This window comes from Amblyraja radiata, chromosome 6 (assembly GCF_010909765.2).
Source record: "Amblyraja radiata isolate CabotCenter1 chromosome 6, sAmbRad1.1.pri, whole genome shotgun sequence".
Classification (NCBI taxonomy): Eukaryota; Metazoa; Chordata; class Chondrichthyes; order Rajiformes; family Rajidae; genus Amblyraja; species Amblyraja radiata.
The window spans coordinates 74,141,171-74,154,884 of record NC_045961.1 but is presented as its reverse complement, the minus strand read 5'-3'; the positions used below and the strand labels follow the sequence as shown (position 1 = coordinate 74,154,884).

General features: G+C 38.0%; 1 protein-coding gene across 21 annotated transcripts in view; it reads right to left on the bottom strand.

Annotated features, from left to right (window-relative positions):
* Positions 1–13,714, bottom strand: part of mycbp2 (MYC binding protein 2) — a 221,781-nt gene that overhangs the window by 61,282 nt on the left and 146,785 nt on the right. For 18 of the 21 annotated variants that reach the window (XM_033022959.1, XM_033022965.1, XM_033022976.1 and 15 more), the window contains 4 exons: positions 10,879–11,019; positions 3,764–3,988; positions 2,015–2,147; positions 86–211 (listed from right to left, as the gene is read on the bottom strand). In XM_033022959.1, coding sequence (XP_032878850.1) covers positions 86–211; positions 2,015–2,147; positions 3,764–3,988; positions 10,879–11,019 — 625 coding nt within the window. The remainder of the gene's footprint in view (positions 1–85; positions 212–2,014; positions 2,148–3,763; positions 3,989–10,878; positions 11,020–13,714) is intronic. The other 3 variants (XM_033022978.1, XM_033022971.1, XM_033022977.1) reach the window with 2 other exon arrangements.

Genomic DNA, 13,714 nt, shown 5'->3' with positions numbered 1-13,714 from the left:
TTTGAATATACTTTAACATGTATCACACAGAAACAACAGCATTAGCAGCATGCAAAAACAATAAGCGACAAATGAATTCACACACCTTTGGTATTTGCAAGGTGATAGTCAAATCCTTGACTGTTGTTGCCAGCAGCACTCCTGTTGAAAGCAGGAGCTGTAAAAGGACTGGGAGGAGGTGTCTGAGGTGCTTGATCTAGTAGTGCTTGTTCTGTCAAAGACAACTATTAAGAAGCTTTTTGCAAAGAATCTATAGTAAACAAAAGTACCATCGCAACTGTAAACGCTTGCTTTTTATTTGTAATTTGATCAAAATTTATTTGGTGTAATGTGTTCTTTTTTCACATTTGATTTTCAAGGACTTTTGCAAATATTTGAGATCAATTAAGAATGTAATCCTTCGAGCTTGCATTAGGATAATCTAGAATACCTGTAGCTAGATGCCAGTAGAGGAGGAGAAAAGATGTAATGATAGGGGTGGGACTAGACATGACAGAGCAGCAAGCCTAATCCTCTGTTTTGGCATCTCAGATCTTCTTTGACATTTTAAGAAGGGCCATTGAACAGTTTTGATCGTTCACTGGGCGAGTTCACTTTGAAAATGGATCATTTTACATCTTTGGTATGCTTTCATGGAATTGTTTACTTAATAAAATATGCTTGAAGACAAAAGGAGCATGCATTGAAATATCCAGTTTCTGGTGTGCCACCTTTGTATTGATGTATAGAGAAATCTTGGGAGTGCAAATCTATTGCACCCTAAAATTAGACAGGGTGATACGAATGTAATCATTGATACTTTCAGGGATAGAAAAGTTGTGAAGTTTGAAAAGTTGCAACTGGATACATTTTTTGGCAGTTCACATTTGGAGTATTTGCAGCCCTGGATGTTGCATTATAGGAAGGATATGGAGGTTTTGGAGTGGCTGCAAAGGAGATTCACCAGGATGTTAGATGTTGTCTGGATTAGAGATTGTTGACTATATTGAGAGATGGGACAAACAAATTATTTTCTCTGATAGTACTTTGTAAAATTATGAGAGGAATAGATAGATAGTCTGAGTATTTTCTGCAAGGTGGAAATGTCAAATACTAGAGAACATAGGTTTATGGTGAGAAGTGGAAAGATTAAAGGAGATGTGCAAGGCAAGTGTTTTATTTACAGTGGTGGATGCCTGGAACACACTGTCAGGGGAAGGTGTGGAAAACTGATACAATAGTGACATGTAAGAGGCATTTACACAGGCGCATGAATATGCAGGGAATGAAAGGATATAGATGAAATGCAGGTAGATGAGATTAATTTAATTTGGTATCATAGTTAACATAGACATAATTGCCAGAAGGGCCTATTTCTGTGCTGTACTATTCTACGTTGCACCATTCACCATGCAACATGGCATCACTCTTTCTGTTCCCAAACATTTTGTCAGCCCCTCAGTGTCGGGAGGCAAGAGAAGCCCAAGCTAAGGCCTTGGTACTGGTTGCTTAAAGCTTCAGTGCATCCCTCAGCATGTAGTCTTGGGCCTTTGGATACGCTAATCTGCAGTAAATCTATCAGATATCTTCCGGTCTCATACAGCGCAGGTCTGGTCCAGGCCCAGAGCTCGACTGGGCATAGCTTTGGAAACATGACTACAATCTATATCTAACAATGAGATAGGTTGCGAATTTATGATTTCTTCCTTTCCCATTCTATTTATAAATGAAGGTTAAGACGTCTACAAGGATTTTGACATATACGTAGCTGGAATGCTTCGGAGAAGAATACAATTCAGCTGGTAAACCAATTCATTTTGGTTGAGATATTTTGGTAATAAAATATACAGTAATTCAATCAGGACATGTCATAATCATACTTTATTAGCCAAGTATGTTTTGCAACATACGAGGAATTTGATTTGCCATAGTCATACCAATAAAATGCAACAAAACACATATTACCTTCATTCACTGTACCAAGTAATTCAATACATTCCCTAACACAAGAGTAACTGAATTATCAGCTACCTACCTTCTTCATGTCTTAAGTACTGGTTACCGCCTCGGTCTCTAGCCAAGGACCAGGCCTCGCCATCACCACTTTCACAGAATTCCACCATGCTGTTCTTATCAAGTTGGATCCATGTGCCCTCATGGTTTGTCACCTATTATACAAACAACACTTTTATTCTGTTTCATGCTTAACAATGGAGTTGTGATCCTTGTAGATTGTTTAAATGTTTTACATCTTCATTACAAAAATCTTTGGTGTTCCAGGTTACAATTGATCAGAAGGACCACTTTTACGTGCAAAACATTGCAAAAGGCAATGTAAATAAAGACACTGAATCAGGATGTTTCAGCTTCTTGATTTCTGTAGTTTCAACCAATGGGAAAAAAAAGATGACTGAATTTTGACAATGGGCCAGAATTTGCCGGAGAAATGGAGCTTACCACATGCCTGGTTAGTGGGGACCCTTTTTCTTGCAACCTTAAGCTCCAAAATAGCTCTGATTTTCAAGATGTTGGAAGTACGAGTTGACAAGAGTGCATGAGGGGCAACAGAGCATCTGGGACTTGATTAAGAACAATACCAACTTTACAGTAAAATCAATTCAATGAAAGAAATGCAAAATGGATAAAACAAAGGCAACATATCAGGTTAGTTACATTAAGAGGGAAGAACAAATGAACTGTGAGATGGAAAGAGGAGAAGATTGACAATTATTTGACATATTAAGAAATACCTTAAGAAGGGAGATACTACAATTTTAATTATTTACTTTCTGGGGCAGAGAGATTAATTGGCAGTCATTAATATGTATGTTCAAACTTAACTATATGTATGAAATTAATAAGCAATAGAGCAACCAGGAAAAACAAGGTGGCCAAGTGCAGTGTTTTAGTGAAGCTAACTTTGGAGCTGTGCCAGTTACCCAGCAACATGCAGTAATTTACAATTCATGGGTGATTCTGTCCTTGTTCCAAATTGCCAGACAATTTGCCTATTAATCACAGCATGCTTCATTCACATGCTGTTATTGCATTCAGCAAATTCCAGCCCAACAGATTTTCTAGTAATTGTAATTGTTTTTCAATGCACTATTCTCAATTGGTTTTTCAAATATCATAGTTACATATGAGGATCTGTAAGAGCAATGACTACGTCAGAGTAACCACATGATCAGGAATTAGATAATTTTCACAGTTCCATTTAACACTTACTGTAGGAACTAACTTCTAGAATCAATTTCACACTAAACTGTACACAAATATCAGATTGTCAAGTAATTTCAGTAAAATCTGGTTTATTACTCAATTATTTAAATGACCACTTAAAGCTTTTAAATTCTATAAAAACAAAGAGAGCGTAGAGATGTTTACATCAATTTATATACTTCACCAAATATAGCATTTTAAAATCAAACTGCCATTTAAAGATAGAGTGATTAAAGTGTGAAATAATTAATAATGAACATTAGTTTCTGAAGTTTAGAAGAAATGAAAGAAAATCAAAGCAACAGATCATGTTGAATCATTGGAAAAAATATAGCTCAGAGGCAGAGTATGCACCAGCAAATTAGCAACTTTGGTAAGCATGGTATAAAAGCTTCCACCATTTGTTAAGCACCCAAATGCAACAATACCTAATGAAGAAATTATACCAATACCAGATGTCCTCTATAATACTATGCAAAAGCTTGAGAAGACATCAATTTTGCAGCATTTGCTCTAATGTGTTGATTGGTACCTGCAATAACACACTTTCATGAATCCATACCTCGCCTAATGCCTTGACTCTGTTCCCAAGAACTAACATTCCAATGGGGATACCTCTAAGGTTAGGGCAGCTCCTGATGTTGTGCCCTGAAGGCCCAGTCTTCACTACCTTATATACTCCTGGTCCGCCTTGCAGGAACATCTTTTCCTGCTCTTTCAACACTACTTCATGGCACCGACGTGAATTTACTTCTCTGAAGTAATCATCAGTGATGGATTTAGGCTCCTATAAATAAAAAATATGTATATTTGTGTTTGTGCATACTTCAATATAGCTCAATTAAGCCAATTTATACTGCAGAAAATAAACTTCAGGTTCTGTGGTTGAAGCAGCAAACTAAATGGTATTCACACAAAATAGAACACAATGCAATCTGCTTCATAGGGTCCAAAACTTTGCTATCAATGTGCAAATGTGAACATCCAAAACCAGAATGTAATCACTTGGTACATTATCAAAGTGTCCTAGAAAGAGAATTGCACAATTACACAATTCAAAAACTAAAAAGGCAGATTGAAAGGGTATGTGGGTTTGGAGATTCAAATTTGAAATATTTTCAAAGGAGTAAAGGAGTGCTCAACAATGGTGACTGTTAATCATCATCAGATTCAAAAATGAAAATAACTTCTCAAAGGTCAATGAAACTCTCATCTTGGCAGATTCTTCTTTTGTTTCTGGAAAAAAATGTAAAAAGCACCCTGAAGCATTTTTGTGATATATCATGAAATAAATAATGTAATAACTAATCTAATTATTTTCTTGCTGAAATCAGTATAATTATAACCCAGTGAAAGAAAAACAACACTTTAACTGTAGCCAATATAACAAAACTAAATGAACAAGACTGGAAACATTCATAGATTGCACAAACACCTGTAAAAGCCATGTTGGTGCCTTGCATGCAGCACACCACTAGAAGGGGAATGGAAGAAAATATTTTATTAAAGTACAATATTAAGAGCATATTTTTTAGAGTAGTAGAGATAAAGTAATTTGAACTAGAGAAAAGTTGCAAATGAGGCAACCTGATGATAGAAAAAGTAACTCTAACAAGATGTAAAAGTTAATGCGCATCTTTAATAAGGGAAACAAACTTGTTAATGCCCAGGATGACAAAGAGCACAATAATAAAGCTTGTAAGGGGGCAAAATGAAAACAAATCATAAAGGTTTAGAAATAAAAACAAATTTACAGTAGTGGGAAAAACAGATCATACTTCCTCTCTGTAAATACAGGTCCACTACCGATTTTCTGCAAACTGATCGTCCAGTACCTCCTTTAATCCAGACAAAATCACGAGAGTGTACTTGAAATACCCCCCCGGTAGTCCCCTCCCGAAAATGTGGCACCTAGGCCGGTTGAGGCAGCCGATCTCAACCTCATTGGGACTTCCATGCCAATCGGCGGGTCAAATGTGCCACCTGCGCCCAGCGCTGTGGAACTCTGGCCTGGCAGGAGCCGGCAGATCCGTTCTCATAGCAGAGTTCCAAGGCCGATCAGCGGGTCGAATTTGCCCCCTCCGGCCGGGGCTCTGCACTTCGGCCCAGCCAGAGCCGACAAATTGGTTGCCATTGCCTGCTTCCGAGGCCTAGGTGTATCGTTCCACTACTGTTGGATTCCTCTCAGAAGCCATGAACAGATAATCCATATAGGCTCTGGAACCAAGGGTGCTGGAAAATCAATATTCTGATATTTGGATAGTCATCTGAAATTACACTTCCCAAACCCTCAGTACAATACATATAAATGACAAAAGTGTGTTAGCCTTAACTTTGCGAGCAATCCCAAGAACTTCCCCTCACATCTTTTTGCAATTTTAAAATCACTAATCCCACTGAAAAACCCATTTGCCTAACCTGAATCGAGAAATCACTATCTTTTATGTATAAATGCATTTCGTATAATGCATTTCGTTGTCTCTGTACTGTACACTGACAATGACAATTAAAATTGAATCTGAATCTGAATCTGAATCTAAATATTGTTTATCACCCACAGCAATAGATTCTTATTGAGCTAATTGTAAAATGGTGCAGTTAGCATTCTGGGAAGAACTTTATCAAGAACTGCACCATTTTACAATTAGCTCACTAAGTAAGGAATATTTGAAAGATAGTAATCATGGACCCTATACTGAACAAAAATATGATTGGTTATTGCATGTGAACCAATCGTAGTAGAGTAGCATCATTAACCCCACCTTACTGTATGCTTTATATTAACACCCACTTCCTACATTAAGTAGTCTTGGAAGCGGTGATGATGAATTAACAACTAACAACACCGCTATACTATGTGTTACAATTAAAGATGACTTTAAACTCCAGACCTGTGTAACATAATCATTTACACTAACTGCACCATTTTACAATTCGCTCACTAAGTAAGGAATGTTTGAAAGATAGTAATCATGGACCCTATAAAATAATATCTGCAGGTTATTTAATATAAAACATACGACAAAATGGGCAGTAAACAAACTCATTTTTAGCGTGACAAATTCCTAAAAGCCCAATACGTGTGATTCTTTCATTAAAAACACACAAAAGGTATTCAGAGCCAAATGTACTCATTTTTAGCTTACCCGATATCAAACAGTCTTAAAAGTAAAAAAATATGACATCCATGTACCTGATTTCATGACTGGCATTTCAGTCAACCGAAGCAACACAGCCCAAGACTAAGGTTTTGGGTCTTAATTGGGATGCTAAGAAATCGTGACAAATTTGGTATTTACAATTATTTTCACATTGGCGTGTGCATTCTTTTAATCCAATTTAGAAAATAGTAATTTGTAACTAAATTGCTCCAGTTACATGCCTGAGATCAAATTGCAAAAATCCAATCAAACAGACATTTGCCTTTCATACTTTCAATTAATTTAAGGATGATTTAAGTTAACCCTGCAGCAAAGCAATGTTATGCACAGATGCTGCAAGACATATAATCAATTCTCTTCCCTCCACTACAATTCAGGTTACACAAATAAAAATAGCCACAAAAAGGAATGGGATACAACATGACAAACAAAAAGGCTGAAAACATGTATATTGTTAAATAAGAATTTCATTTAGCTTCAATTTTTATGGTAAATGAAAATGTTTGCCAATTCAAATCTCTAAAGTCTTTTGCACTGGACACGTTCCTGATGCAACGTTCAAAAATCAGCAAAAAAAGTCTTGAACTATTCTGTATTGGTTTTAATACAAGGAAGTTGGAATACAAAAAAGTCAAAGTTGTGTTGCAGTTGTGCAGTACCTTGAGGTGTGGTGTGAAATTTTGGTCTCTGTGCCAGAAGGAAGTAGACCTGTATATTTGCCTTGGAGGCAGCTCATCCTAGATTCACTAGAATGATTCCTGGCTTGAAAGGACTGACCAATGAGCCCAGTCTGATTAAACAACCTATATACATTGGAGTGCAGAAGAATGAAAGGTGATTTAAAAAACAAAGACTTCAGGGGAATTAACCAAATAGATCTGGTTTCCTCAGGCTGGTAGGTCCACAACTCGAGTGAATTGTTTCAGGATAAGCTATTTTTGGCTGAAAGTAGACTTTTTTTTAACCTCAAGGAAAAATGCAAATCTTTAGAAATCACTATGCCAAAATGTTGTCTGATAATAAGACAAGGAGGAAAATATTTTTAGTTATAATGTTATAATTTCGATGTAATGTTGAGGCTCTATAAGGCGCTGTTATGGCCGCATTTGGAATATTGTGATGAGTGTTTGTCAGCACTGAGCCTGTACTCACTGGAGATTAGAAGAATGAGGGGGGGACCTCATTTTTTTCTATGAATGTTATTGGAATTCAATTAATTTCGAATTTTAGGCCCAAGTCATAATATTTTCGGTGGTTTTAGTTTAATCACAGAATTTCATTCTACAGCATTGTAGACTGGGACTGAGCTATTGTGCTAATGGGTAAACAGAGAAGTTAAATAATGAGTGTCAATTTTAATAGTTACTACACAGGGAAGAAAAATATATTGCAAGAGAGGTTAAAAATAATTCAGATTTTCTTTCGTCTCTCATGGCGGTAGAAGATCTTAGACTTTCTAAAAAAAATATTGTTTTTGTTCGCAATTCAACAATTTCAGCACAGGATGGTTACATATTAGGAAACCATCTATGTCAAATGAACCAAAGCAGATGTAAACTCAGAAAACTGTGTAAAATTCAATGTACAGTAATACTTAAAGATAAATTTAATGTAGATCTGTATGACTTTCCATATAATGCAACAACTGGTACATGATGTATGACATGTCATGAAGCAAAGATCTGTGTATCGATTTCAGTCTCCCCCCCCCGCCTCTCCACAAGAGTGTTGCACTCATTAAAATCAACACACTCTTGAATACTTTTATAGATCAAAGCAAAATGTGAAAATGAAATGCATAAAATAAATGTTATTCAGTAAAAAGCTGGATTTGATGTGCATGATTGTTTAAAATAAATAGTTACAGTTAAAGAAAATGTTGAACCGATGCAAAAAAAGCAATATTCCATTGTGCAACACTGAATGTACGAAACAAGTACCTCTCTTTTGACTTTTCCTTAAACTCAAATATAAGTAATGTAAACCCGCTTCACAATCCACCTCTAATCTTGCAACACAAGTCTTGTGGCATACACATTAGTCCTATCTTCATTTGGACTGCTGGTAATAAACCAGTTTGCTTGAGATTGCAACTGATAGTGAATGTTGTTTAACTTTCACCTACTAACACCACTGTGTTTCTCCATTCCATTAACCATATGCTGCCATTAGTGAAAATTTTGTAAATTTAGATAATTCTTTGCACTAATACAATGTGTTGCTTTGCTGACAGTTTATGTTCATGGATGTTAGAATATAAATTAGATCCTTTTCATTTGGAAACAAAATAAATTGCAAAAGTATATTGTATCCACAGAAATGTAAACACATTGGAAACTACAAAACTGCCTAGTGCTGTTTTAGCCAATTTGAATAAAAATGTAAACACATTTTAGATTTTGTCACCATAAGGTAATTAATACTAAAATAGAGGTTTGTTATCCAATCTTTACCCCAAAAGAGGTGAAAAGTACTTGATATTTCACTGTTTGGCAAATTTTCAATTTCCTTTCAATTATCAGCACATAACAAAAATCAAAGCTAAAAATGATTAACTGCCTATCAGTGGAAGATGCAAAATTGCAGTTAGTCTGCAATCAACTGTTTTATGTCTTTATTATTTCAATTATAACTCTCTCAGAATTGAAAAAAATATCCTACGGAACAGGGCCCAAGAACTGTGTAAATTCTACTATTGAAGTTTAAAAACTTTAAAATATCATTTATCTGTATCTTGTCATGTCCCTTACTACACAAAGACGGGAGCATCACTGGTGGTACAAATACTGCACATGGCCAAATCATACTATTTGATTTGAAGGAAGTAGTGCTTCATCTATCTTCTATATATATATTACTAAAAGAGAGCGTGAGTGTGAGTGCGAGTGCGTGTGCATGTGTGTGTTCCTGAAATTACGCCAAAACGGCACACGATAGCGCTACAGTTTTTGCACCACCTTACTCACAATTGTCTTGTGGGGGTGTGTTTTTTATCGTTTCATTCAGATTGATGTTATATTTTACAAGTTATTCAGATTTTCAACTTTACAAAATTCAGTTTGTGAAAGAATGACTTGAAAAGTGGCAGTTGCTGGCAGTTACAGCTATGACGTCACAATGGGATCTCATTTACATAAACTGCCCATCAACAGCAGTGGCGGACTGGGTCTAAAAATATTGGTTGCCAGGAGACAAAGGGGGCCCACTTCATCAGGGGCCCACTTGCCATTGGGCAAGCTGACACCCTGGCCAGTCCGCCACTGATCAACAGTGTTCCACCCAGTGCAATAAGAGATTTGTTACATTGTTGTAAGGAGAGGGATGGAGTGACTGAGAGAGGAGTGGGAGAGGGGAGGGGAGGAGGAGAGGGGAGTGAAGAGGAGGAGGGAGTGTTGGGGGATGAGGGGTAATGAGCCGCACCTACGCAGTTGGGGGCTATGGGTGAGTGGTGGACTATTGCGTTGGGGGAACGGGTTGCGTTGGGGGAACGGGTTGCGTTGGGGGAAATGGGTTGCGTTGGGGGAAACGGGTTGCGTTGGGGGAAACGGGTTGCGTTGGGGGGGGACAGGTGAGTGGTGCAATATTGTGTTGGGGGAACGGGGCCCCAACGGATCCCACGGTCTAGTTTTAAATAAAAATTAAACCTATAATTTGACAGGCTTTTAAAATATTCAACTTTCTATTTCCCCCCCAAAACACCTATCAACACTATAATTCTGATGACTAAACAATAGTATTTAACAGTGCTGAAAACAAATTAAAAATATTGCTTATGGTCATACACTTGTAAATCACTCCTCAAATTGGTTCCCATATATATCTGTTAATGAACACAGCTCCCTGCATCATGCTCTGTGCATGTCCAACAAAAACAACTTATATTGTCACTATCTTGCAAGGCTATGAACTGGTATTCTACAATAAACTGGTATTAGTGACTCATGCGTTACAGGTGCTGCTGTTATCAAGTGGTGACTTGTTTGGATATTTAATGAAATGTTTCTTAAAATAAAATCAATTGAATCCACGAGTAGGCAGAATTGCAGTTACTGATAAAATATAGCTTATGATTACATGTACAGAAACGTATACCATTTTCCTGCTAAATGACTGAGCTGACGAAGTATTCAATAATGAACTCAAACAATTTTCCTTCTCTCGTTTACTGAAAAATGTCAGTAGCTGTGCTGAGTGTTTCAGGTTAAATATTTTATTAGTTTAGTGCAGTGTTAGTTCCCTTGTACTAATTTAATAATATAGTCACTTGAAAGTGAATGCTTTAGCGAAACCATCCTGCCTCTTCCCATCATGCTAAACTTTGCGGTTTATTAAAGCATAGGCTTTCAAATAAGTGATTTCATCCTTGGGAACTAATTGTAACAGTTAATATTTAAAAGGTGGAAGCAAATATATTTTTAATTAATGCATTTTAGAAAATAGTGCATAACAGTGCTCACAGACAGCAAAGGGGTTAAACTGCCAAAACAGGCATTTCACCTTTGGCACCTTTACTTACATCAACAGGGACCAGAAGGCTCTTGCCCAGGTGTTGGTTAAAAGAGAGGCACCAGGCTTCAGTGTAACCATTCATGTTGGGAACATACTTCTTTACAGTCTCATCATTCAGTCTCAGCCATACCCCATCATCATTGTGGATCTATGGGAAACAAGCAACAAAAACGAGCCGTGCCCTCCTGTAACTGCCCCAGAGCTAGAAAAGACTATGAGGCTCCAGACTAATGATAAGGTGGGCATCAGTGACTAGGTTTTAGCCTCGATATAACTAATAAAATCTTCTTTGACGGTGATGGCAGACTGACCAACACAACATCAGAGGCGTAATCTTTTATTCGCCATGAGTTCCAATGGGAAGTTGTAAGCTGGTTCTGCTTAAAACCGATCAAAATAATTGGGAGAAAAGAAACAATAAGATGATGCACAGAAGTCAGTCATGGCAGGACCATGCAAATCCAGGGAAATAATTTACAAAACACCCTGCTCGTCATGTACTCCAGTGCAGTCATCTTATGTACAATGCTCTCATTACAAACCCAAGAATGTCAATCATTGAGTTTAATATTAGACAATATTTAGCCGATTTACTAATTACGGTGCCCTCCATAACATTTGGGACATTTATTTATTTGCCTCTGTACTCCAAGATTTGAGATTTGTAATAGAAAAAAAATCACATGTGGTTAAAGTGCACATTATCAGATGTTATTAAAAGGTATTTTTATACATTTTGTCTTCACCATGTAGAAATTACAGGTGGTCTGTACATAGTCCCCTGATTTCAGGGCACCTAAGTGTTTGGGACACATGGCTTCCCAGGTGTTTGCAATTGTTCAGGTGTATTTAAATGCCTCCTTAATGCGGGTATAATAGAGCTCTCAGCACCTAGTTTTTCCTCCAGTCTTTCCATCACCTTTGGAAACTTTTAATGTTGTTTATTAACATGAGAACCAAAGTTGTGCCAATGAAAGTCAAAGCCATTATGAGACTGAGAAATAAGAATAAAACTGTTAGAGACAGCTTACCAAAATCAACTGTTTGGACCATTATTAAGAAGAAAGAGAGCACTGGTGAGCTTACGAATCGCAAAGGGACTGGCAGGCCAAGGAAGACCTCCACAGCTAATGACAGAAGAATTATCTCTATAATAAAGAAAAATCCCCAAACACCTGTCCGACAGATCAGAAACACTCTTCAGGAGTCAGGTGTGGATTTGTCAATGACCACCGTCCGCAGAAGACTTCATGAACAGAAATACACTGCAAGATGCAAACCACTGGTTAGCTGCAAAAATAGGACAAGCCCAGCCGCTCCATTCTCTCAGCATATGAGAGTCCCGCCATCCCAGGAATTAACCTCGTAAGCCTACGCTGCACTCCCTCAATAGCAAGAATGTCCTTCCTCAAATTAGGGGACCAAAACTGCACACAATACTCCAGGTATGGTCTCACTAGGGCCCTATACAACTGCAGAAGGACCTCTTTGCTCCTATACTCAACTCCTCATGTTATGAAGGCCAACATGCCATTCGGTTTCTTCATTGCCTGCTGTACCTGCATGCTTACTTTCATTGACTGATTCTTTTCAGTTCCCGTTGTACTTCCCCTTTTCCCAGCTTGACACCATTTAGATAATAATCTGCCTTCCCATTTTTGCTACCAAGTGGATAACCTCACATTTATCCACATTAAACTGCATCTGCCATGCATCTGCCCACTCACCCAACCTGTCCACGTCACCCTGCATTCTCATAGCATCCTCCTCACAGTTCACACTGCCACCCAGCTTTGTGTCATCTGCAAATTTGCTAATGTTACTTTGAATCCCTTCATCTAAAAGATTGATGTATATTGTAAATAGCTGCGGTCCCAGCATCGAGCCTTGTGGTACCCCACTAGTCACTGCCAGACATTCTGAAAGGGACCCATTAATCCTTACTTTGTTTCCTGTCTGCCAACCATATTTTTATCCATGTCAGCATTCTACCCCCAATACCATGTGCCCTAATTTTGCCCGCTAATCTCCTATGTGGGACCTTATCAAATACTTTCTGAAAGTCCAGGTACACTACATCCACTGGCTCTCCCTTGTCCATTTTCCTAGTTACATCCTCAAAAAATTCCAGAAGATTAGTCAAGCATGATTTCCCCATCATAAATCCATGCTGACTCGGACCAATCCTGTTACTGCTCTCCAAATGTGCCGCTATTTCATCTTTTATAATTGACTCCAGCATCTTCCCCACCACCGATGTCAGGCTAACTGGTCTATAATTCCCTGTTTTCCCTCTCCCACCTTTCTTGAAAAGTGGGATAACATTAGCTATCCCCCAATCCACAGGAACTGATCCTGAATCTATAGAGCATTGGAAAATTATCACCAATGCGTCGACGATTTCTAAAGCCACTTCCTTAAGTACCTTGGGATGCAGACCATCAGGCCCTGGGGATTTATCAGTGTTCAGTCCCATCAGTCTACCCAACACCATTTCCTGCCTATTGGGGATTTCCTTCAGTTCCTCCGTCACCCCAGATCCTCTGGCCACTAGTACATCAGGAAGATTGTTTGTGTCCTCCTTAGTGAACACGGGTCCAAAGTACCTGTTCAACTCATCTGCCATTTCCTTGTTCCCCATAATAAATGTACCCTTTTGAGTCTTCAAGGGTCCAACTTTGGTCTTAACTAATTTTTTCCTCTTCACATTCCTTCACTCATCTTCATTGATGATACAACTGCTGATGGTAGTAGCATAGATGAATTGTGGTGTGTATAGACACATGCTATCTGTTCGTTCAAACAAATGCCTCAAAATTCATTGGCCTGCGGTTCATTCTACA